At 39.1% G+C, this 26829-nt stretch overlaps 1 protein-coding gene across 8 annotated transcripts in view; it reads right to left on the bottom strand.

Annotated features, from left to right (window-relative positions):
- Positions 1-8921: 8921 nt before the first annotated feature.
- tcf12 (transcription factor 12) overlaps positions 8922-26829 on the bottom strand; it is a 379444-nt gene continuing 361536 nt past the window's right edge. For 2 of the 8 annotated variants that reach the window (XM_063065722.1, XM_063065725.1), the window contains 5 exons: positions 23286-23400; positions 22994-23156; positions 22652-22881; positions 19946-20096; positions 8923-11337 (listed from right to left, as the gene is read on the bottom strand). In XM_063065722.1, coding sequence (XP_062921792.1) covers positions 19954-20096; positions 22652-22881; positions 22994-23156; positions 23286-23400 — 651 coding nt within the window. In that variant the 3' untranslated portion in view covers positions 8923-11337; positions 19946-19953. Of the gene's footprint in view, positions 11338-19945; positions 20097-22113; positions 22420-22651; positions 22882-22993; positions 23157-23285; positions 23401-26829 lie in introns of those variants that run through there. The other 6 variants (XM_063065724.1, XM_063065723.1, XM_063065721.1 and 3 more) reach the window with 4 other exon arrangements.

Raw genomic sequence — 26829 nt, 5'->3', positions numbered from 1 at the left:
CACATGGGCACCAATGACATAGGTAGAAAGGGGAAAGAGAGTACAGGGAGTTAGGAAGGAGGCTGAAGAACAGGACCTTGAAGGTGGTAATCTCTGGATTACTCCCAGTACCACGTGCTTATCAGGGCGGGACTAGGATGATGGTATAGATGAATGAATAGCTGAGGAAGTGATGCAAGGGGACAGGGTTTCAGATTTCTGGATCATTGGCCATACCTTTTGGGGGAGGTATGACCTGTACAAAAAGGATAGGTTATGCCTGAAAACAAGGGGGTCCAAAACCCTTGCGGGCAGATTTGTTAAAGTTGTTGGTAAGGGTTTAAACTGAGCTGCCAAAGGGATGGGAACCAGAGTGATAGGGCTAAGGGTGTGGCAGTTGGTATCGAAGTCAATACAGTGTGTAGTGAGCCTGTGAGGAAGGCTAGGCAGATGATAGGGCAAAATTGCAAATAATGAAATGAGATGAAGTGTAATGTGGGGCAAAATTGAAAAGAGTGATGAATACATGACGAAGGTGTTATTTTAACCTCATCAGTCCACAGGACTTGTTTCCAAAATGCATCAGTCTTGGTTAGATGTTCCTGTGAACCTCTTAAATAGAGCTTTTTGGCCGCAATGAGCAAAGGTATGTTTGGAGAAAAAAGGATGCAGAATTTCAAAAGAATACCTCTCCAACTGTTAAGCACGGGAGTGGATCGATCATGCTTTGAGCTTGTGTTGCAGCCAGTGGCACGGGGAACATTTCACTGGTAGAGGGAAGAATGAATCCAATTAAATACCAGCAAATTCTGGAAGCAAACATCACACCGTCTGTGAAAAAGCCGAAGATGAAAAGAGAATGGCTTCTACAACAGGATAATGATCCTAAACACACCTCAAAATCCAAAATGGACTACCTCAAGAGGCACAAGCTGAAGGTTTTGCCATGGCCCTCACAGTCCCCCAACCTAAACACCATTGAAAATCTGTGGATAGACCTCAAAAGAGCAGTGCATGCAAGACAGCCCAAGAATCTCACAGAACTAGAAGCCTCCTGCAAGGAAGAATGGGCGAAAATCCCCCAAACAAGAATTGAAGGACTCTTAGCTGGCTACAAAAAACATTTACAAGCTGTGATACTTGCCAAAGGGGGTGTTACTAAGTACTGCTATGCAGAGTGCCTGAACTTTTGCTTCGGGCCCTTTTCCTTTTTTGTTATTTTGAAACTGTAAAAGATAGAAATAAAAAAGTTTTCTTGCTTAAAATATTAAAGAAATCTGTCATCTTTAACTTTATGCCTTTTGAAAATCAGTTCATCTTTCACTCGCTTAGCTATTCACAGTAACAAAAATTTTGATCAGGGGTGCCCAAACTTTTGCATGGCACTGTATATTGCATTGAACTGCTGCTGCTAATTTAACAAATTTCACAACATATGCTGGTGATAATAAACCTGATTCTGATTCTGATGATTTGGATGACAGAATTGATGTATTTGCGGCCAAGTGAGCATATGAAGATAGGTGAAGAGGCAGGTAGTGCTGAGGAAGCTGGGAGGCAGCAGAATGGGCGAAGAAGTGGCAGATGGAATACAGTGTCGGGAAGTGTATGCTCATGCACTTTGGTGGAAGGAATACGTAGACTATTTTCTAAATGGGGAGAAAATTCAAAAATCTGAGGTTGCAAATGGACTTGGGAGTCCTCGTGCAAGGTTCCCTAAAGGTTAGTAGGGAACCGGATGGTAGTTTGCCTCCCAGGTGCAAGGGTCCGGGATGTTTCTGATCGCGTCCACGATATCCTGAAGTGGGAAGGAGAACAGCCGGAGGTCGTGGTACATATTGGTACTAACAACATAGGTAGGAAAAGGGAGGAGGTCCTGCAAACAGACTACAGGGAGTTAGGAAGAAAGCTGAGAAGCAGGACCTCAAAGGTAGTAATCTCAGGATTACTGACTGTGCCATGCAACAGCGAGTATAGGAATAGAATGAGGTGGAGGATAAATACGTGGCTGAGGGATTGGAGCAGATGGCAGGGATTCAGATTTCTGGATCATTGGGACCTCTTTTGGGGCGGGTGTGACCTGTACAAAAAGGACAGGTTGCACTTGAATCCGAGGGGGACCAATACCCTGGCGGGGAGGTTTGCAAAGGCTTTTGGGGAGAGTTTAAACTGGAATTGCTGGGGGGTGGGGGTGAGAACTGAACTTAAGAGTCGGAGGATGAAGCAGTTGGCTCACAAATAGAGAAAGCTCGTAGACAGTGCAAGAGGGAGGATAGGCAGGTGATAGAGAAGGGACGCACTCAGACCGATGGTTTGAGATGTGTCTATTTTAATGCAAGGAGTATTATGAACAAAGCGGATGAGCTTAGAGTGTGGACCAGTACATGGAGATATGATGTTCTGGCTATTACAGAGACTTGGGTGGGCCAGGGGCAGGAATGGCTACTACAAGTGCCAGGCTTTAGATGTTTCAGAAAGGACAGGTAGGTAGGCAAAAGAGGTGGGAGCGTGGCACTGTTGATCAGATATAGTGTCACGGCCGTGGAAAAGGAGAAAGTCATGGGGGGGGGGTTGCCTATGGAGTCTTTGTGGTGGAAGTTAGGAATAGGAAGGGGTCAATAACTCTACTGGGTGTTTTTTATAGACCACCCAATAGTAATAGTGACATTGAGGAGCAGATAGGCAGACAGATTCTGGAAAGGTGTAATAATAACAGGGTTGTTGTGGTGGGAAATTTTAATTTCCCAGATATCGATTATCATCTCCCTAGAGCGAGGGGTTTAGATGGGGTGGAGTTTGTTAGGTGTGTTCAGGAAGGTTTCTTGACACAATGTGTAGATGAGCCTACAACAGGAGAGGCTGTACTTGATCTGGTATTGGGAAATGAACCTGATCAGGTGTCAGATCACTCAGTGGGAGAGCATTTTGGAGATAGCGATGACAATTCTATCTCCTTTACCACAGCATTGGAGAGGGATAGGAACAGACAAGTTAGGAAAGCATTTAATTGGAATAAAGGGAAATATGAGGCTATCAGGCAGGAATTTGGAAGCATAAATTAGAAGTATACAGAAGAAATGGGCAAATCTCCAGGGGATATTTGCATGGAGTTCTGCATAGGTACATTCCAATGAGACAGGGAAAGGATGATAATGTACAGGAACCATGGTGTACTAAGGCTGTTGTAAATCAAGTCGAAAAGAAGAGCTTTATGAAAGGTTCAAAAAACTAGGTAATGACAGAGATCTAGAAGATTGTAAGGCTAGCAGGAAGGAGCTTAAGAATGAAATTAGGAGAGCCAGAAGGGGACATGAGAAGGCCTTGCGGACAGGATTAAGGAAAACCCCAAGGCAATCTACAAGTGTGTGAAGAGCAAGAGGATAAGATGTGAGAGAATAAGACCAATCAAGTGTGACAGTGGAAAAGTGTATATGGAACTGGAGGAGGTAGCAGAGGTACTTAATGAATACTTTGCTTCAGTATTCACTATGGAAAAGGATCTTGGTGATTGTAGGGGTGACCTACAGCAGACTGAAAAGCTTGAGCATGTAGATATTGAGGAAGAGGATGTGCTGGAGCTTTTGGAAAGCATCAAGTTGGATAAGTCACCGGGTCCAGACAAGATGTACCCCAGGCTACTGTGGGAGGCGAGGGAGGAGATTGCTGAGCCTCTGGCAATGATCTTTTCATCATCAGTGGGGACGGGAGAGGTTCCAGAGGATTGGAGGGTTGAAGATGTTGTTCCCTTATTCAAGAAAGGGAGTAGAGATAGCCCAGGAAATTATAGACCAGTGGTTGGTAAGTTGATGGAGAAGATCCTGAAAGGCAGGATTTATGAATATCTGGAGAGGCATAATATGATTAGGAATAGTCAGCATGGCTTTGTCAAAGGCAGGTTGTGCCTTACAAGCCTGATTGAATTTTTTGAGAATGTGACTAAACACATTGATGAAGGTAGAGCAGTAGATGTCGTGTATATGGATTTCAGCAAGGCATTTGGTAACGTACCCCATGCAAGGCTTATTGAGAAAGTGAGGAGGCATGGGATCCAAGGAGACATTGCTTTGTGGATCCAGAAATGGCTTGCCCACAGAAGGCAAAGAGTGTTTGTAGACGGGTCATATTCTACAAGGAGTCAGTGACCAGTGGTGTGCCTCAGGGATCTGTTCTGGGACCCCTACTCTTCGTGATTTTTATGAATGACCTGGATGAGGAAGTGGGGGCAACTTTTATGTGTGTTGAGGAAGTGGGGGGGATGGGTTAATAAATTTGCTGATGACGTAAAGGTTGAGGGTATTGTGGATAGTGTGGAGGGCTGTCAGAGGTTATAGCGGGACATTGATAGGATGCAAAACTGGGCTGAGAAGTGGCAGATGGAGTCAACCCAGATAACTGTGAGGTGGTTCATTTTGCTTGGTCAAATATGATGGCAGAATATAGTATTAATGGTAAGACTCTTGGCAGTGTGGAGGATCAGAGGGATCTTGGGGTCCAAGTCCATAGGACACTCAAAGCTGCTGCACAGGTTGACTCTGTGGTTAAGATGGCATACAGTGCATTGGCCTTCATCAATCATGGGAGTGAGTTTAAAAGCCGAGAGGTAATGTTGCAGCTATATAGGACCCTGGTCAGACCCCACTTGGGAGTACTGTGCTCAATTCTGATCACCTCACTACAGGAAGGATGTGGAACCATAGAAAGGGTGCAGAGGAAATTTACAAGGATGTTGCCTGGATTGGGGAGCATGCCTTATGAGAATAGGTTGAGTGAACTTGGCCTTTTTTCCTTGGAGCGTCAGAGGATGAGAGATGACCTGACAGAGGTGTACAAGATGATAAGAGGCATTGATCTTGTAGATAGTCAGAGGCTTTTTCCCGGGGCTGAAATGGCTAGCACGAGAGGGCACAGTTTTAAGGTGATTGGAAGTAGGTACAGAGGAGATGTCAGGACTAATTTTTTTTTTACGCAGAGAGTACGTGGAATGTGCTGCTGGCGGCGACGGTGGAGGCGGATACAATAGGGTCTTTTAAGAGGTTCTTGGATAGGTACATGGAGCTTAGAAAAATAGAGGGCTATGGGTAACTCTAGGTAATTTCAAAGGTAAGGACATGTTCAGCACAGCTCTGTGGGATGAAGGGCCTGTATTGTGCTGTAGGTTTTCTAAGTTTCTATGTTAACTTGCAGGTTGAGTCAGTGGTAAGGAAGGCAAATGCAATGTTAGTTTTCATTTCACGAGGACTGGAATATAAGAGCAAGATTATAATGCTGAAGCTTTATAAGGCACCAGCGAGGCATCACTTGGTGTGTTGTGAGCAGTTTGGGCCCCTTATCTAAAAGATGTGCTGTCATTGGAGAAGGTCAAGAGGAGGTTCATGTGAATGATTCTGGGAATGAAAGGGTTAGCAGAGGAGGAGAATTTAATGGTTCTGGGCCCGTATTCACTGGAGTTCAGAAAAATCAGGGGGAATCTCATTGAAACCCATCAAATATTGGAAGGTCTGGACAGAGTGGATGTAGACAGGATGTTTCCTTTTGTGGGTGAGTTTCGGAGCAGAGGCCACAGCCTTAGACTCGAGGGACATCCATTCAGAATGGAGATGAGGAGGAATTTTTTTGCCAAAGGATGATAAATCTGTGGAATTCACTGCAACAGCCTGCTGTGGAGGCCAAGTCATTCAGTATATTTAAAGCAGAAATTTATGGGTCTTGGTTAGTCAAGGTGAAATAAGGTTATGGGGAGAAGGCAAGAGAATGGTGTTGAGGATAACAAATTAGCCATGATGGACTGGCGGAACAGACTCGACAGGCAGAGTGGCTTAATTCTGCTCCTATGTCTTATGGTCTAAAACAGGGGTTCCCAATCTGGATCCCTTGCTTAAAGGTATTGGTCCATGACATAAAGATGGTTGGGTACCTCTAGTCTAAAACAATTCACGTTTATGTGGTTACTTTATTTTACTACATCTAAGGGATGGGTCACACAGAACCAATCACAGCCTGTCTCATCAATTGTGTCTTCCCTTCCACAGAGGCTGTCTGACCTGCTGAATTCCTCCAGCATTTTATCTGTGTTGCTGAAGATTTCCAACATCTGCAGAATCTGCCGTGTTCAAACTATATGAGGAGTATTTGAAGTCTCTGGGCCTGTAATCGATGGAGTTCAGAAGGATAAGTGGGCCTGGGGACAGGGAGATCTCATTAAAACCTATTAGATATTGAGAAGTGTAGATAGAGTGGATGTACAAAGGATGTGTCCATTAGTAGGACTCTAGGAATCAAACTCCGATGAGGAGGAATTACTTCACCCAGAGAATGGCAAATCAGTGGTGAACATAATGCTCCCAAATGCCTTCTATGCTACATTGACAACTGCATTAGTGCTGCTTCCTGCACCCATGCTGAGCTTGGCAATTTCTTCAACTTTGCTTCCAACTTCCATACTGCCCTTAAATTTACTTGGTCCATTTCTGACAGCTCTCTCCCTTTTCTGAATCTATTTCCATCTCAGTAGACAGACTAACTGCTGATATCTTTTAACAAACCTACTGAGTCTCACAGTTACCTTGACTATACCTCTTCCTAACCTGTCACTCATAAAAAATGCTATTCCCTTCTGTCAGTTCCTCCAACTCTGCCATATTTGTTCTCAGGAGAGGGTTTACATTCTAGAACATCTGAAATATCCTCCTTTTCCAAAGAACAGGATTTCCCTTCCACCACCAATGATACTGCCTTCACCTTCTTCTTTTCCATTTCCTTCACTCCTGTCCCCACCCCATCTTCCCACTGTCTTAACAGGGATAGGGTTCCTTTTGTCCTTACTTACCACCCCACGAACCTCCATATCCAGCACATCATTCTCTGTAACTTCCACCATCTCCAGAGAGATCCTATAACAAAATGCACCTTTCCCTCCCCCACCCTACTCTCCGTTTTCCATTGAGATTATGCAAACCCTTGTCCACCTGTCCCTCCCCATTGATCTCACCCCTGGTACTCATCTCTACAAATAGAACACCTGCCCCTAAACCTCCTTCCTCACCACCAGAGCCCCAGTCTTTTCAGGTGAGGCAGTATTTCACCAGCGAGTCCGTCAGTGTCATCTACCGTATCCAAGGCTCCTGGTGCAGCTTCCTCTACATCGGTGAGACCCAACATAGATTGGATAATCACTTCATTGTGTACCTTCACAGCCAAGGGCAGGATTTCCTGATGGTCACCCATTTCAATTCAACTTCCTGTTCTCAATCCGACACATCTGGCCGTGGTTCTCTACTGCCACGAGACCATATTTAGGATGAAGAAGTAACACCTCACATTCTTGTCTGGGTAGCCTTCAGTCTTATAGCATCAACATCAATTTCTGTAACTTCCAGTAACTTCTCCCCCTTCTCTTTTTCAATTCCTCATTTAGGTTCCCCTCTCACCCATTCTTCTACTCGCCTGCCAATATCCTCTCTCTGGTGCCCCTCCTCATTCCAAGGTCCTCTCCTATTAGATTCCTCCTCCTCCTTCATTCCTTTACCTCTTCCACCATCGCTTCCCAGCTTCTTACTTATTCCACTTCACCTTGTCTCACCTACCATATGCTTGTATTCCTCCCCCACCCCCCCCGCCATTTTCTTATTCTGCCTTCTGCCCCTTTCCTTTTCTAGTCCTGGTGAAGGATCTCAGCCCCAAGTGGTTACTGCTTATTCCCCTCCATAGATGATTTGTATGATAATATAGTAAACTGGCAAGTTTGCAATCAGACCAGGATTGTTAGTGGAAGGCAGTAAAAGCTTACAGCAGGATCTGAACCAGTTGGAAAAATGGGCTGAAAATGGCAAATGGAATTTAACGTAGCCACGTGTGAGGTTTTACATTTTGGGAGAATGAACCAGGGAAGGACATATTCAATGATCAGCAGGGCATTGAGGAGTAAGGTAGAACAGAAGGATTTGGGAATACAGATCCATAATTCCTTGAAATTGGCATCCAACCAGGTCAATAGGGTTGAAAAAGCACTTTTGGCACATTGACCTTCATAAATCAAAGATTTCTTACTTTTCAGGTTCTGATTAAATTTTTTTTTGTTTCTTCACCAGTTCTGCATAATCTGTTCAGCATCCCTGGGGCTGTCTTTTCCATTTCAGATTTCCAGTATTTGCATTTTCCTGTTTTTCAATTCCATTTCCCTTCCTCTTTATTTGCTGTAGTTACATATTATCTGTGTTTCTTGAATGAGAACACCCTGAATACTAACATTTAATAATCTTATACCACTTAAATGGCATCAGTTTTTTTTATTCCATATATTTTCCCACCTTGAACCCCTACTGTAATCTTTTCTCTCACAACCTGCTAAAAATCCTTTACAGACCTTTTGTATTCTCTTGACAACTTAATCTCCCACTTACTTTCATGCCTTCTACACATAGCATAACTAACCGTAATGATCTTCCCAGTAGATTGACTGAGACTAGCATTCTTATTTAAAACTGGATATTAAAGAGAAAGTGAGATCTGGAAAAATTCAAGAGGTTAGTCAGCATCTGTAAAGGTTAGTCAGTAAAAGAAAACAAATAACACTTCAGGTAAGATTGTTTTACCTCTCAGTTAGAGTTGTGAAGAGCTTCACTTTCTGTGCTTCCTAACATGCTGAGTTCTATTTTCATTTCAGAGTAACATCTGCAGATTTTCAGTGTTAAATCATCTCTTAAATGTATTTTCTACTTTTACTTTCTTTCGTTTGGAACAATTATTACATTCAGCTTTTGTGGTTGGGTTGTTAAATTTCTCAAAAATACATTCAAAGTGGCCAAAAATTGATCTACTTAACCAAAAAAATTTTTCTCAGAATTTAATATATAAATAGCAAAAAAGGTTCCTCACTTAAAGACCCAAATGAAAAGAACAAATCCACAGTTTTCTCCATAAAACAAGAACAATGCTTTTATAAAAATACCAGTAGCAACGCAAAGTGATCATACCAGTCATCCTACAACTGGTAATGTCAACTAGGTAAATTCATTCACTTAAAAAAAATGTTTATTCTAACAGATTAGATCACAAAGAAATATTAAAACTCATTTGTCTTGTTAAAAAAGATGGCACATTTATTGCTACATAAATGTTATATATACATATTGTGGTTTCTATTTTCGCTGACAGAAATCTTTTACTTCTTGCTGTTGTGTAGAAAGGTTCATCAACAATACCTTAAATTTGACACGGGTACAAATCTGCATCAACCAACAATGGAAACTGGAGAACAAGATGTGAAGCAACTTATCTCAGACATTTAGCTTGTACAATACTCCATAGGTTACTACACAGTTTAGCTAGAACCTACTATGTTCTTAGGATGCTATTTTATTTTCTGATATTAATGGACAGGTTATGGTAAATAACCCTACACTTCTGCTACCTAATATAGTAAAATAAAGTAAGAAACTTTTTTTTACTGAAAACTTTTGATTTCAAAAATCTAGAAAGAGTAATATTTAGAATTCAAGAAATTTTCTTACAAGATTATTGTATAAAAGACTAGCTACAGTGAAAAATAAGCCAAATGTTTCTTTTTTTTTCCTTTATGAAGCAAAGCTTCTGGGCATAATGCATCTATTATAGCCAACGGGAAAGAAAGCTTAGAACCAGGCTTGGAAGAAAAGGCCAGAACGTGGCACATGATCACTTTAGCACGTTTTAAGCAACTGTTAGCTCATAAACAACGAACTGAACAAGGCCACAAATACAGAAAAGTAGGTGTTAACTGATTTTGAATTAGTCAACATGAATCAATTCAAATAGCAAAATCATACAAAATTTGCCAGAAGAAAATCATTCTCGGCAAATCCTTTGAAAGCAAGTGTTTGGCATTCCTATTAGCCCACTGTGGCAACTTATACAAATTTTGCCCTTTGGTTGCCTTAGTGTCTGGAACCAAGGAATGCATTTGTTCATTCTGTTGAACCATTTGCCAACATTCAGATAACAGTGAGTAACCTTGTCAGATAGTTTCTCTTCTATATTCCTTTTGAATGGAAGACAGTTTACATGGAAGCTAAGAAATTTGAATCCACACAAAAAAATGGAGACCAACCAAGAGGAAACACAAATAAATTTTAAGTGGTTTAAAACAACTCAAATGAGTTTGTCATGATGGTTTCAAAGGTCAGGGCAGTTGCATTTCTGGCTGCATCAGTCTCTGGATCTCTGTCCACTGACTAGCCATGCAGATAAGGAGATATCAAAAACAAAGTATGGTCTCAGAAAGCTGGTGACCGTTGCTCTTTTTCCCTCCAGATTTTTCATTAAGCTGACAGTACTACTTTGTTCATTGTCAATACTACTGGCCCTGCTGAACCAAGTATTTTATCAGCTCTCATTGCTTTTAGAGCCTGAAACCTTTGTTTTGCATCGGTGTTTAATTACAACAAACACTTTCACATATACTAACTGTAGTATTAAATGCTTGAAAAACAAAGCAATTCTAAAATTAGAACTTTTCTAATTTACACTTCACGTTACAAGCTTTACTATGAAGCCTAGAAGCTTAAAAGTTTGTATAATTACAAATTAAACGGATAAGAATGGGTATTTATTTGAAAGTATGAAGGAAGCTAACCTTATTTAAGCTTAAGCGATGCTATGATCAGACCTGCCCTTTTTTTTTTAATAAAAACACATTCTGCTATTATAGCAAACTGATCATGACACAGGCATTGAACATAATTTAGGAAAAAAATTGTGACCATAACTGTTCAAATAACCAGAGAACAAAAAAAAACACACTAACAAGGAATTTTCTGATACATGTTATATGCTATTCGTGTGGCCAAGGAATGGAGAAGACAATGAAGACTTCTCTCTTTTTTTTAAGACACTAATAGGTTCTGGGAATGCTGGGGGTTAGAGGTCAATCCTGCTTTGTTCTCTGTATGTGAACAGCTTTAACAGATACTAGCATCAGCCCAGCTGAAAATGAAAAAAAAAATCAGATTTTAACATTTCCCTTTCAAAGTAGACCTTATAGTTCAGTAGCAATAAATAATTTTTGTTTTAAATGTATTTCATCAACCAACAAGTTTAGGCACAAGGCAACTTCCATAAAAATTGGGATAATTGCAATAGTCTCTGATTGTGTGGAAACAATACTGCTTGCAACAGATTGATATGTAGATTCAGATTCAGGTCAAATAACTTTTCAGTGGGCTGAACGTGATGCCATTTTGATCAAGAGATTCTTTCTGGGTCTCTGCTTCAAGTGCATTAAGATTTCCAACTGTGGCTTTATGAAAGAAAGTTGGTTGGCTGGGTCCTTGCATGGAAAGATAACTAATTTGTTATTTTACAAAACTGATCCAGACTTTTGACCTGCAAGAAAAAAAAATAGAAAGATTTAGACCCATGAAAAATGACATTGCTTATGACATAAACACTGAGTTAAGCCACTGAAGTATGCTCAATTTACATCACACACTTTAAAGAGGTATCTTAGAATTGTTGAAAGTAAGCAATGCACAAAACTTTGTAACTATCCTTCATATTAAAACTGTTCAAAGATGTTCAATGCTTTTTCCAGTTGTTGATATAGCTAAAATTTTGACTGGAGTTGCACATATATTTTCATTCACTAGTTCCTTCAGAATTTGTTCATTAAAAGTAAACACATATAGCTTAGTTAAATGCATATACATTTCCACACAAAAACATTACAAAGTTCATAAACTAAAGTGCCAATGTTCTACATTCTACTGTAAATTCAATATTCTTCAGTATTTCCATTTAATTTACCCCAATTTTCTTTCTTTTTAAATCTTTTTATTGAGTAAGTATACAAAAAAGGTAAGCCATATAAACATTAATACAATGTTAAAGTATAATAAAATTCCAAAAGATAACAATACCAAAAAGAAAATACTACAAACAATGTAATTTAAGCATAAGAAACCAAGATAACATAATAGTATACTAGATTTTATATATATCAATGGAAAAAAAGAAAAAAAAAACCCCAAAAAAAAACCCACCGTGCAACTAACTAAAAGCAAAGCAAAGCAATGGGCTAACTTGAAACCAAACAGAGTTAAACTTAAAATCACGTCCTCAATTCCGACCTCCATTAAAACAGTGAAAAAAAAAACAAGAAGGGTAAATATTACATTAAATGAAAATATCGAATAAAAGGTCCCCAAATCTGTTCAAATTTAAATGAAGAATCATAAAGGTTACTTCTAATTTTCTCCAGATTCAAACATAAAATCGTCTGAGAAAACCAAAAAAAGGTAGTTGGAGCATTAAGCTCTTTCCAATGTTGTAAAATACATCTTTTCGCCATCAAAGTAAGAAATGCAATCATTCTACGGGCTGAAGGGGAAAGATTACTAGAAATTTTAGGTAGTCCAAAGATAGCAGTAATAGGGTGAGGAGAGATATCTATATTTAATACCTTAGAAATAATATTGAAAATATCTCTCCAAAAAGTTTCCAAAGTAGGGCAAGACCAAAACATATGAGTTAAAGAGGCTATCTGCCCCGAACATCTATCACAGAAAGGATTAATATGCGTGTAAAAACGCGCTAACTTATCTTTGGACATATGTGCTCTATGAACCACTTTAAATTGAATTAGGGAATGTTTAGCACAAATAGAGGAAGTATTAACTAATTGTAAAATCTGCCCCCAATCATCCACAGAAATGGTAAGCCCCAATTCCTGTTCCCAATCTACCCTAATCTTATCAAATGGAGCTTTCCTAAGTTTCATAATAATATTATAAATCATAGCCGATGCACCTTTCTGACATGGATTAAGGTTAATTATCGAATCTAAAATATATATAGGAGGAAGCATTGGAAAGGAAGAAAGTATAGTACTTAGGAAATTTCTAACTTGTAAATATCTAAAAAAATGTATTCTTGATAAGTTATATTTATTAGATAATTGTTCAAAAGACATAAGGGAACCATCTAAAAATAAATCCAAAAACCGTAAAATACCCTTAGTCTTCCAAGTTTGAAAAGCGCGATCCGTAAAAGAGGGAGGAAAAAATATGTTACCTAAAATAGGAATCGCTAACCCGAATTGATTAAGATCAAAAAATTTTCTGAATTGAAACCAAATACGCAAAGCATATTTAACGATCGGGTTAGAGACCTGCTTAAGGCGTTTCGAATCAAAAGGAAGAGATGAACCTAAAATAGAACCAAGTGTATAACCCTGAACAGATTGTAATTCCAATGCTACCCATTTAGGAATAGATAGTATGTCCCGGTCAAGTAACCAAAATTTCATATGTCGAATATTAATAGCCCAATAATAAAATCTAAAGTTAGGTAATGCTAAACCTCCATCTCTCTTAGCTTTCTGTAAATGTATTTTACCCAGTCTCGGATTCTTATTCTGCCAAATAAATGAAGAAATTTTAGAGTCGACTTTATCAAAAAAAGATTTAGGAACGAAAATTGGTAATGCCTGAAACACATATAAAAATTTTGGCAAAAAAAACATCTTAACTGCATTAATACGACCAATCAAAGTTAAATATAAGGGAAACCATTTAGATGAAAGTTGAGTAATATGGTCTATTAATGGTAAAAAGTTAGTCTTAAATAAATCTTTATGTTTACAAGTAATTTTAATCCCAAGATATGAAAGGTAATTATTAATCAATTTAAATGGAAATTTATAATATAAGGGAAGATGTTTATTAATCGGAAAAAGTTCACTCTTACTAAGATTTAATTTATAACCTGAGAAAAGACCAAATTGTGCTAATAACTCTAAAACAGCAGGAATAGATCTCTCAGGATTAGAAATATATAAAAGTAAATCATCAGCATAGAGTGATAATTTATGGGACTTTAATCCCCGAGTTATCCCAGTAATATTTGAAGATTCTCGAATAGCAATTGCAAGAGGTTCTAATGCAATATCAAATAATAGGGGACTAAGAGGACAGCCTTGTCGAGTACCACGAAAGAGAGGAAAAAAAGGTGAGTTTAAAGAGTTAGTACGAACCGAGGCTACAGGGGAGTGATATAACAGTTTAATCCAGGATATAAATTTCAAGCTAAAATTAAACATTTCAAGCACCTTAAATAAATAAGGCCATTCTACTCTATCAAAAGCTTTCTCGGCATCTAAAGAAATAACACACTCAGGAACATTTTGTGAGGGAGTATAAACGATATTTAACAATGTACGAATATTATAAAAAGAGTAACGACCTTTAATAAAACCCGTTTGGTCTTCCGAAATAATAGAAGGAAGTACTTTTTCTAGTCTATTTGCTAATAACTTAGAAAAAACTTTAGAATCAACATTTAATAAAGATATTGGTCTATAAGATGCACATTGAGCAGGGTCTTTATCCTTCTTTAGTATTAAAGAAATTGATGCTCTATTAAAAGATTCCGGAAGTTTACCAAGTTTCAAAGAAGCCTCAAAAACCTTATAGAGCCAAGGAATCAATAAAGAAGCAAAACATTTATAAAATTCAACGGTAAACCCATCAGGGCCAGGAGCTTTCCCCAGATTCATAGAAAAAATAACATTCTTAATCTCATCCATTGTAATGGAAGTATCTAATAAAGAAGACATATCCTGTGAAATCTGAGGGAAGTCTAACTTATCTAAAAAATCATTCATATATTTAGAATCTCGAGGAGACTCTGATTGATATAAAGAAGAATAAAAATCACAAAAGGTTTGATTGATCCCCACATGATCCAATATCAATCGATCATTTTGGTTATAAATCTGATTGATTTGAGATTTAACATAATTAGATTTCAATTGATTAGCCAGCAGCTTGCCAATTTTATCACTATGAACATAAAAATCACTTCTTGTTTTCTTTAATTGGTTTACAATCGAGGACGAGAGTAGTAAACTGTGTTCCATTTGAAGTTCAGTTCTTTGTTTGTATAGCTCCTCAGAAGGAGCCATAACATATTTCTTATCAATTTCTTTAATCTTGTCCACAATTGCCATCTCCTCCTGCTTCTGTTTCTTCCTCAAAGCAACGGAATACGAAATAATCTGACCCCGAATATAGGCTTTAAAAGTGTCCCAAAGAGTGTTAACCGAAATATCTTCTGTATGGTTAATTGTAAAAAAAAGCTCAATCTGTTCATTCATAAAATTAACAAAGTCCGAGTCCTGAAGCAACAGCGAATTAAAACGCCATTGTCTATTGTTTGGTATATTGGCCATAATTTTAATAGAAAGCTTAAGTGGAGCATGATCCGAAATGGTTATAGAATCATAATCACATTTAATCACTGAAGGAATGAGACGAGAATCAATAAAAAAATAATCAATTCTTGAATAGGAATGATGAACATGTGAAAAAAAGGAAAAATCTTTTTCCTGAGGATGCAGAAAACGCCAAATGTCCGTCGACCCAGAATCAGAAAGAAAAAAATTAATCAAATTTGCAGATTTATTAGGTAAAGTCCGTAAAGGAGCCGAACGGTCCAAAGCTGGAGATAAACAGGTATTAAGATCTCCGCCCCAAATCAATGAAAACTCGTTCAAATTCGGAAACTGATCAAACAATGATTTATAAAATTCCGGACAATCCATATTAGGAGCATAAACATTAACCAAAACTACTTTTTTATTAAATAGTAAACCACTAACCAATAAAAATCTACCATTCGGATCAGAGATAATATCCTGTTGTATAAAAGTAACTGAGGAATCTATAAAAATAGAGACGCCTCGAATCTTAGCATTGGAGTTCGAATGAAATTGTTGTCCCTTCCAGAATTTGAAAAAACGTAGTCTGTCCCCCCTCCGTACATGGGTCTCTTGTAAAAATAAAATTTGTGCTTTAAGTCTCCGGAACACTTTAAAAACTTTTTTTCTTTTAATAGGATGATTAAGACCATTAGTATTCCAGGAGACAAAATTAATAATAGACTCCATAAATCCTAAAGTCAACCCACAACAAGGAGGATTGACAATAGGCGCGACCCACAAACCCGGAGAGGAAACAGAACATACAAAAGATACCGGGGAAAAGGACGCAACCAGTACTTCAATAATGTATATAGCCCAAAGAAAAACAAACTAAAACGTGAAGCCCCTCCCACCACCCCCCACCCCAAGACCCCAAGGCAAAATCTAAAGCAGACCCGCCAGAAAGAAGCAAGCGCTAAAACTACCCCCATGACTTCCGGTATACGCTCCCTAAAAAAAAGGTATAAATATGAAAAGGATCAGCTAATTGTAAAACAGTAAAAAAATAAGTAAAAAAAAGTTAGCTCAATTAGAATACACACAGAACAGAACAAAAGCCGGAAAATATATATTTAAAAAAAAACCACAATAAACCTCAAACTCATGAATAGACACAGCAACAAAAAAAAATAGGATTATTAACATAAAGTGATTATAAAAAGCAAAACAGAATAAAATTTTAAAAAAAACTACAAAATTTAAGGCCGCACAGGAAATACGTAAGATGACAAAAGGGAAGTAACCACCCAGAATCCCCTGGGAAAAGAAAGAAATGACGCAGTTAAAAAGAAAGTTTAGCAGCCATATTAAGAAATCAAAAGTAAACTTTTCTGCCCAAATAGGGCACAGAAAAGTTAAAACCAACCAATTCACAGCCTCCGATCAACGGAGAAAATTTAAAAAAAAGGCAATTAAGATGTTGAAGATGAAAGTTGATCCAGATAACTCTGGGCATCCGATGGAGAATCAAAAAAACGAAGGGCTCCATCTAACATGCGAATCCTTAGACGTGCAGGGTAGAGCAGCGCTGGTCTTAAATCCATCTTATAGAATTCCGACATCACGGATCTGTAACGGACCCGTTGGTCCCAGATTGGTTTACTGAAATCTTCCACGAATCGGAACTTAAGATCCGAAAAATCAATGAAACCTTTAGATCGAGCGAATCGAAACAGTCTCTCCTTGTCTTGAAAGTAATGAAAACGTAAAATAACATGCCTAGGTCTATCTGACCTAGACGAGTATGATGGGATTCTGTGAACACGATCCAGTAGCGGTGGTTGGTCAGGAAATACAGTAGGGAATGCATCTTTTAAAAGTTGAGAGAAATATTTCATGGGGTTGTTAGCTTCAACGGCTTCTCTCACGCCGATCATTCGTAAATTCTGCCGTCGCATTCTAGATTCCAAGTCAGAGTTTTTAAAAGTCAAAAAGTCAAGTTTCTTCTTCATTACATTAATTGTTTCTTCGATTTTCCCCATCTTAAGCTCACTTTGTTGCGCGAATTTTTGAAGATCAGATATAGCCGACTGATGTTCCGCAATACATGTTTGCATCTTATCAATTAAATCGGCAATTTTCTGGAAATTAGTTGAGATTTCCGCATGAATCAGGTCTTTAACAAAGCCTGCAATTTCCGTACGAATCATCTCCCTAACAGAGGTTGAAATTTCCCTCTGAATTAACTCCGATATCGCTTTCAAAGTCACCGGTGATTCAGTCGGAGGGAGATCCGTAGCTTTCGGTTTAGCCGGAGGTTTACCATCCTTGCCGTTTTTCCCGTTCTTAGACATAGCAGATCTAAGTATCATCCAATTGTCAGAGAATTCAGTTTAATTCAAAGTATTGTAAAAATTGATGCATTAATGGTTAATTAAAGTATAGCTGACCATAGAGAAAAAAAAACTCAGAGGTAATGGAGCGAGTCAAGAACGCGACTTCACTCCATGAGCGCTACCGGAAGTCCAAGAATTTACCCCAATTTTCTGCAAGAATACTTTTATAGCCACGATATTTTCCCATCATAACACAGGAAATTGCACCCCCCCCAACTCCATCTTTCTCTAACTGATTCAAACAACTGTAGCACTGCCACAGATTGTTCACCAAACAGCTCAATGCAAATCATTTACACTTCAACAATGGCCGTATGTTGATAACTAAACTTCATTGGGTTTCACATGGCACGTGGCTTCATAATTTCCACATGTTCAAAGAACACCAAAGGTGTTACATACAGTGCCCTAAAAAAGGTATTCAGGGCCCCCAACTATTTTTACATTTTACTGACAAGAGAAAATCTGCAGATGTTGGAAATCTAAGCAACATACACAAAACTCAGCAGGCCAGGCAGAATCTATGGAAAAAAGTACAGTTGACACTTAGGGCTGAAACCCTTCAGCAGGACTGGAAAAAAAAAGCTGAGGGGTAGATTTAAAAGGTGGGGGAGGGAGAGGGGAGAGAGAAACACCAGGTGATAGATGAAACCTGGAGGGAGAGGGATGAAGTAAAGAGCTGGGAAGTTGATTGGTTGGGAGACAGAAGCCATGGAGTGGCTTCGAATGAAAAAAATTGATGTCCTTGAGTAGCCCAGTCAGAGTCCTCAACTTAACCTGATCAAACATCTCTGGCAAGACCTCAAGATTGCTGTCCACTGCTGCTCCCCAGCTAACCTGGTGCAGCTTGTGCAATTTTGCAAGCAGAAATGGGCAAATCTTGCTCCACCATGTTGTGCAAAGCAGACTTATAGAGACTTATCCAAAAAGATTACTGGCTTAATAGGTGGTTCAATTACGCACTGAGCAAGGGGGGGGGGGGGAATACTTCTGAACTGCTGCTATTTCAGTTTTTGAATTTTTAGTTTTTCATGCTTTACAATTTTCCCTGGTTTTTTTGGGGCTCTTTAGGCACCCATTAGTCTTGTGAGACCATGGATTTGCGCCTTGGAAGGTTTCCAAGGCGCAGGCCTGGGCAAGGTTGTATGGAAGACGGGCAGTTGCCCATGCTGCAAGGCTCTCCTCTCCATGCCACTGATGTTGTCCAAGGGAAGGGCACTAGGGCCGATACAGCTTGGCACCGGTGTCGTCGCAGAGCAATGTGTGGTTAAGTGCCTTGCTCAAGGACACAACAGGCTGCCTCAGCTGAGGCTCAAACTAGCAACCTTCAGATCACTATACCGACACTTTAACCATTTGGCCACGGGCCAAAAAAGGAGCATGTGATTCATAAATAAAAATTCTCAGTTGTATTGATCAAAATCCCTGGTTGCAATACTCCTTTATGTAAACAAAGGGTTGAGGGCTGAATACTTTTACAAAGCACTGTATGTAAATTGTTTTCAGGTAACCTGAATCTCATTTTTAAAAATTACAAAAGCTTGTAAGACTAGGGTCTAAAAGAGATCTGAATATTTCTGGAGATATACTTATCGAATCTTTCAGAGGATTGCAGATACATTAACAAATAACCACTGTTGCAGTTATAGGAGGTTGAAATTTAATTATTTAGTGAATGGATACTCTCAGAGCTAAGTAATGGTCACATTTGCCAAGTTCAGCATTGTAACTGCACAACTTGCTAAGCAAGCATTTATATATTTCTGTACCTCACTACTACTATAAGAATTAATGAATGCAAAGGCTACAATGATGAAAGTTGCAGTCCTTGGCTACTCCTAAATTTGTTCAGCGTACCACATGCTATAATTTACCATAAAATTAAAAGCTTTGCCACTGTACCTTTAGTAATGCAACAAATGTTTTCATTAATGTCTGCAAACATTTTAAGCCATAAACACTGGATTGCACTGTAGTTATAATATTTTATACCATATTCCAAATGTCTTATTCACTTGATATAAGCTTCAGAACACAATGAGAGCTTCAGTAGTTTCAATACTTTTCCTTATTATGCAATAACCAGTTGCATAACTTTGTTATTAATAAAAAGTTATTACAAAATAGCATAAAAAGTGTTTCAGTGGTTATATGAGCAACACACACAAAATGCTTGAGGAGCTCAGCAGACCAGGCAGCATCTATGGAAAATAAAAAGCACAGTTGATGTTTTGGGCTGAAACGTTGACTGTGCTTTTTTCCCCCATAGATGCTGTCTGGTCTGCTGAGTTCCTCCAGCATTTTGTGTGTGTTGCTTGGATTTCCAGCGTCTGCAGATTTTCTCTTGTTTGTGTTCAGTGGTTATACGTTAGCTTGAGAGATTTGTTGGGAGTGATACCTGGCAGTTTACATATGACCCATAGGGTTGGTAGTGTCGCTGAGTCCAGAGTGAACTGCAGGATGTGCTGCTGGTGCCTCTGCCGATGCGGCAGATGCCTTCTCCTCTTCTCTCCTTTTAAGGCAGGCTGCTTTTGGGTTCAAGTTTCTCTCTGGAGGTATAAAAGAATAAACACATTCTGACTAAATAAATATCAAATAATAAATGCAAGTAATTCCGTTGTTTTACAACAATGATGAATAAAAATCGAAGTGTGCACAGCGTGCAACACATACTGAACATCTGATGCACTGTATCTGTCAAATGACTCATTTTGCTGGCAAATATTCTTAAATCTGGGTAAAAAGCCAGTAGGTTCTGACCAAAGAAAATGTGGGCCTCCTTTCCCAGATCCCCTAGTTAGTTTCTGTAAAATGAATTGGAAATGTGGAACAGAGTAGGTCACTGAGCCTCTCAAGCCACCTCCAGCATTCAGAGATACCCTGGCTGATCTTTCACCACATGCTCACCTTTTATTAGATACTGAAAAACAGTACATTACATACACTTCTTTGAAGTTTAGTCACTGTGGTAATGTAAGAAATGTAACAGTAATAGATTATGATCATATAATCTACTTTAGTGGCATTTTATTTTGCCTAGAAAAAATATTTTTAAGGTATGACCTTGTTTGAAATAAAATCCAAGAGAGTAATTTTTTACATCCATCTGTGAGGGCAAGTGGGATTTTGTTTGGATGTCTCAGCCGGAAGGCAGCCTCTTTAACAAGTGTATCAACCCCTTGTCCCTGCATGAATTATCTGCACAGGATTCGTCAAATCACTGATTGTGACTTGAACTGTCAAGCCCTCTATCTAAAAAGGTTAAGGAGTGTGAAATTTAAAGAAAAGGTTAATAATATTAAGGATCCAGGATAAAGAGATGCTGCAAAAGGAAATTAACAGTGGTGGGGACAAATAGGTCAGGGATAAACCTCATGGCCCCAGAGAAGCTGAAGCAGAATTTAGTTCAGAACACTGATAGTACATCATTCTTGGGCACTGACTGACTTTGACAAATTTGATATCTCAAATGGATGTTAGAACAAGAAAAATATATTTGCATTTCTAACAGAAGTATCAATAATGGATATAAACACTTATTTATTGGAGAAGATATTACTGCATGAACAACATGTAGAGAATTGGTGGATGCTGGAGTTGTGGAATAATTGGGAGAAGGTGCATTAATTTAAATATCAATGCAATTATAAACATAAGGAATTCTGATCAGTATTGTTGCTATTCCTCCAGATTCTAGATGAGCCCAATGTATGGGCAAGTTCCTTACCCAGAAAACAGTCTGTGTCACTATTTCCTGTAATACAAAGCTATGTCATTACATTAAAGAAACACGAGCTGAAAAACACTAGATTTTACATTTATTTATAAATGTAAAACTTGTAAGAGCGGATTTTATCTTGGGCAGTTACTTGTGAATTCTGTAAGGGTGACTTTTTGTTACCCAATCAGCAATAATGTTTGTGGGGGCGAGGGGGGGCAAGAAGGGTGCCACTATCATTCAGGATATAGATTGGCAGGAATCATGTATCCCCTATCTGCTTCCTCAAATGCATCTTCTAAATATTAGGAAGGCTGACAATCTGCCCTAACCTGTTTCAAACATGCAAACATCCAAAGGTTAAGTTCAAGTTTGATTATCATTCAACCATACACAAAGATAGCAAATGAAACAGCATTCCTCCAGATTTAAGGTGCAAAATACATTACCAACAGCACATAGCACATATATGGTTATGATTTTGGAAAAAACAATACAGACGCAAATAAAAAATAATATAGGCCAAGTCCCTGAGTGGCATGACTGTAGATTTATGACAGGTTGTCCTGGTCTAGCTTGTTCTTCCACCAAACGCACTCTGGAGGGCAGCACTGAGTGAACACAGGAAAGCAACACCAATGGGAGGGGCCAACCTCCAACCCAGTATGGATTCCAGCATGCCCCACAGAGGCTCTCCCACACCACCTCAGTGTCTCTTCTCTGGTTGGCTGCCACAGGCAACCCATGGTGTGGGCCTAGTCCTCGCCTCAACTGAGATCAACGCAGCTCCCCCGTCGTCAGTCTCGCCAATGTACCAAGTGAACCGGACTTGCAGTATACTACATTACCGATGTCCAACAAGGTCTTGCATTCCCAATAAAAATGTCCAAGACAATCACTAGCTCCATTTGTTGGATTGCGCATCGTCTCAGAACAATGGTACATAAGAAGTTCAGGCAACACCACAACAACGGTATCCAATAAGTCCAGCTCCATCACTATTGAGCAACTTGCTGATGGGATAGTCCTGCAGTACTTGATGTTCTTAGTTTCCAGCAGTGATTTGCTATCGTACAAAAGATGTACAGGACGAACAAATTAACAAGTTTGATTGGACCCGGAATGGCCATGTCTCCAAGCGCGCCGCCATCTACCTATAAATAAATAGGTAGAAGGTCACTGCTGGAAGGTAACTGGGTGTGGAAATCTGTACAAGGGAATTCAAACTCCACTTATTTTGGGAATAATTTAGTTGTCCATGACTGCAGACAGAGGAGCTGTTGGGCAACTCTGAACATTCAACTTTAAACAACGAGCTCTCAGATTTTGCTGATAGTTAGTGTCCATTATTAGTGAAAGTTAGTAGTCAAACTAAGGCCTACTGACCTCGAACTTGCTGCTCCAAGTTAAGGATGACGGTAACTGCCTGATGAAGAATAAGTAGTTTGGTTTGGGGTTTTTCACTTTTCAAGTGAAGTTGACACATTCGTCCAAGCTCTTTAAATGCTTCATTGATGTCTCTCACACGAAGGCGTTCTCTGGCATTGTTTGCCATTCTCCTATCACGCTCTCTTTCTGCTTTTTGCTCAGGATTAAGGTCCTCATCTTCATGATGACTGTAAGCAAACAATGAAGTTGTAGTAAATGCCAATTATACAAGACATTCAAATGAAACCAGAATCAACACCCACTGCTGTTATAAGGTAATTAAGCATATTATAGACTCACCTTGACCTCCCTCTAGATTGCATCTTGAGATCTTTTTTACATCCTTCATCATCTGACCTCTTGTCCTCAGATGAGAAGGAATCATTTGTGTTCTCATCTTTATCTTCTGTTTTGACTTCTGCAGGACCCAAGACAGTAGACTGACTTTGTAAACTTGATAGTCCTGCAGAAAAATGCATATACCCTGAGGTAAAAATACTTTCTAATAATAAATTACAAGTTATTTGGGGTGTTATGTAGTTCATAGGTAGTAAAACAACAGCATTTTGAATTATGTTTCCATAAAAAGTACCTCTGTAGTTATCCTGTGCCTGGTTATTTATTTCTGCACTTGAAGGGGGGACTGTATTGGGGAGGATTGGATGGTTGCTATGAAGACTGACAGATTCATCCCGATGAGAACCCACCTACAAAAGATGACAGGTTATTCTACTTTTGCTTGATTAAACTATCATCCAGTTAATTAAAGCTTAAAAATATCAACAAGAGGATCAACACTCTGCTGCTTTGATACAAAATAGTTTAATAAATGTATATAGATATCTACAATTGCTGAACTATTTTATTTTAGCCAATTTCATATAATTATTTGGGAACACTGAAGGAGGGTTGAGATTGTGCATAAGTATATTTCTGTGGCTTCTCTAGTTCATATTAAACATGCCTGTAATCACATAAAAAGACAATATGAACATGTTATACAAATGTTTTCTTCAACTTAATTTTCTTTGTTTTTTTCCTCCACGCTAAACTCCAACCTCCACACTATTCCCTTCAGTCTAGCCTACAGACTCGAAACATGTTCAATATGTGCAATAGAGACGGGAAGTTTGAACAGTGTGAAAAAGACTCTACTCTGGCCAAAACAAATGAAATTGAACACTCAAGTACAAATATCGTCTAAAAGTGGCATTTCATATTGGGTTCAAAATTAGAAGCTCTGTGCACTTAGACTACAGGTGTCATGGCCTACTAATCATGGCTTAAATGAATGTGCTTAATCTTTTCACACTGCAATAGTTGTCCTGCATAAAGCAACACATGAATACTTTCCTGAAATGCATTACACAAAAGAGAGTATACACTCTCCTTTAAGAAGATGAAGATAATTCAACTGTTTTCAACTCAAGGCTAATAACTTTACACTCATGAAAGAGATGATGGATGCAAGGAGGATAAAAACTGGGTGTGATATCTCAGAATGGCAGACAAGATTCACAGAGCTGAATAGATGAGATTAGCTCAATTTGTCCCATGTACATTGAAACATCAAAATGTACAGTGAAATCAAATCAAATCAGTGAGGATTGTACCGGGCAGCCCGTAAGTGTTGCCATGCTTCTGGCGACAACACAGCATGCTTACAGCTCAATAACCCTAAATGTATGCTTTTGAAACGTGTGAGGAAACTGTTGCACCTGGAGGAAGCCTACACAGTCATGGGGAGATGGTATAAACTTCTTACAGGTAGCTGCAGGAACTGTACCCCATTGGACAATTGCTAGTGCACAGACAACAAAAGCAAAAGCTAGTAAAAGTCATCCTTGAGGGAGAAAAAAAATGAATAACCAATCATACAGTAGTTGATGTGCTGGAGTGAAGTGTAAGCTAAAGTGTTTCACACTCTTAACAACAGTCTGCAAGACCAAGAGCTATAGTCAGACTGATAATGTTCCATATTAAAAATTTTAGATGATTTCTTTAAGCAGGTTTAATAAAATATGAATTGCACAACAAACCATGTTGCATTCCTTGTGGGAAATTATTTAAGATCAACCATGCAGGAAATTATTTAAGATCAACCAGATGAAGATTGTGCGCTCAAGAGTACAGTTGTAAAATAGGCTTCTGATGAATTAATTATACACAAATGCAATGGAACCAGGTATGTACAGAAAATTGAACAAAGTATTTGGGGAAAACCAAATAAAACTGAGAAGAGTTCCATTCCAGAAAAGTTAAAACTTTTGTCTAATAATGCTCTAGAATCCAGGGATCCAGAAGGGATTCTTGCACATCACTGATAGAATCATAAAATCTCTTGATCTAATTTTAAAACATCAGACAAATTGCTTGCAGAGTGCAGGAATAATATTTTTTTATAAGGTAGATTCTATCCAAATAGCAAAAAGAAAATAAATAGCATTCACAACTATGTAGGAGTTGTTGATGGTCTAACAGACATAAATGATGGATAAATTACAAGTTAAGACAAAAAAATCATGATTGGAGTCCAATGAAAATGGATAATTAAGCAATATAAATCCGTTAATGTCAAGCACCACAATGTATATTTTACCTTAGACAAACCATCCAATCAAGTATTTCTCTTTTAATTGAAAACATAACCATGAGACAGGGCCTAGATGACTGAGAGACAATCTTTCAAACTGTCACATACAACGTGTCTCAGTCTCAGAGAAATTCATTCTCTCCAGAACAACAAACAAAAAGTGCTGGAGGAGCTCAGCAGGTCGGGCAGCATCTATGAAGAGGGATAAACAGTTGACATTTCGGGATAAGACACTTCATCAGGACTGGAAAGGAAAGGGGAAGAAGCCATGGTAAGAAGTTGGGGGGAGGGGAGGAGTACAATCTGGTAAGTAATAAGTGAAGCCAGATGAGGAAGAAGTTAATTGAGTGGGGGAGGGGAGATAAAGCAAGAAGCTGGGAGGTGATAGGTGGAAAAGGGCTGACTATCTAATAGGAGAAGATAGTAGACCATGGGAGAAAGGGAACAAGGAGAGGCACCAGAGGGAGACAATGGGCTGATGAGACAAGAGGGGAGCCAGAGGACAGCTTCTTCGAGCTCATCTGTGGAACAATTTAATTTCTTCCCTTTAATGCCTCACTTTTCCTTTTCAAGGTGGATGGGGTTCTGTTGGAGTCCATGATCTACAGAACCACCAGATCCTGGAGCTTACCAACTGGCCATTTTTTGATATCCCCAGGATGCAGCCTGGAAGATACACCCCTTCAGGGTAAGGCCCTGCAGACAAACCAATTCCATGCCAGTGTCGCTGACTGAGGCATTGCAGGAGAAACAGAACATTGTGAACAGCGGATCGGTTGTCAGAGGTCTCTGTACTTCGGCGATTGCTTTCTCTCTCTCTCTCTCACAATGGTGGGGAAGAATTTGCTGCCGATTCTCAAGTCACAGAACTCGGAATAAAAGTAATGCAGCAGACTGCAACATCGTAATCAGTGAGAAGTTTTGTTTTGTTGGGTCTCCACTGTTCCTGTGGAAAAGGGGCGACACATCTATGTCCCTTGCTAGGGAGAGAGAGCCTGTGGCATGTCAAATTGTCGGGTGAACAATTGTACCACAGATCATGGTCTCTCTTTGGGGGCTTTGTTATTGCTTGCTTAGTGGGTGGTGGACGTTGATGCTTCCTGCTGAAATAAGTGGGGGAGGGTTAATGCTTTGTTGCTACTTGTGCATGGGAGGTGGAGAGGGGTCTTTGGGGTTCCAACATTTTACTGTCATTCATCCTTTGGGGTTCCCTTCGGTTTTTGTGGATGTCTGCGAAGAGTAAGAATTCCAGGTTGTATACTATATACATTGTCTGATATTAAAGGGAATGAACCATTGAATGGAAATGGAAAAAGAGAAAAGAGAGAAGAGGGGAGAAATTACTGGAAGTTAGTGATGTCAATGTTCATGCTGTCAGGTTGGAGGCAACACAGACGGAATATGAGGAGTCGCTCCTCCAACTTGAGAGTGGCCTCATCGTGGCAGTACACAATGAGGAGGCCCGTAGACCAACATGTCGGAATGTTAATGGAAAGCAGAATTAGAATGGGTGGCCACCGGGAAAGTCTGCTTTTTGTGGTGG

This window comes from Mobula hypostoma, chromosome 13, assembly GCF_963921235.1.
Source record: "Mobula hypostoma chromosome 13, sMobHyp1.1, whole genome shotgun sequence".
NCBI classification, from domain to species: Eukaryota; Metazoa; Chordata; class Chondrichthyes; order Myliobatiformes; family Myliobatidae; genus Mobula; species Mobula hypostoma.
The sequence above is the reverse complement of the archived record's forward strand: the minus strand, read 5'-3'. Positions and strand labels throughout refer to the sequence as shown.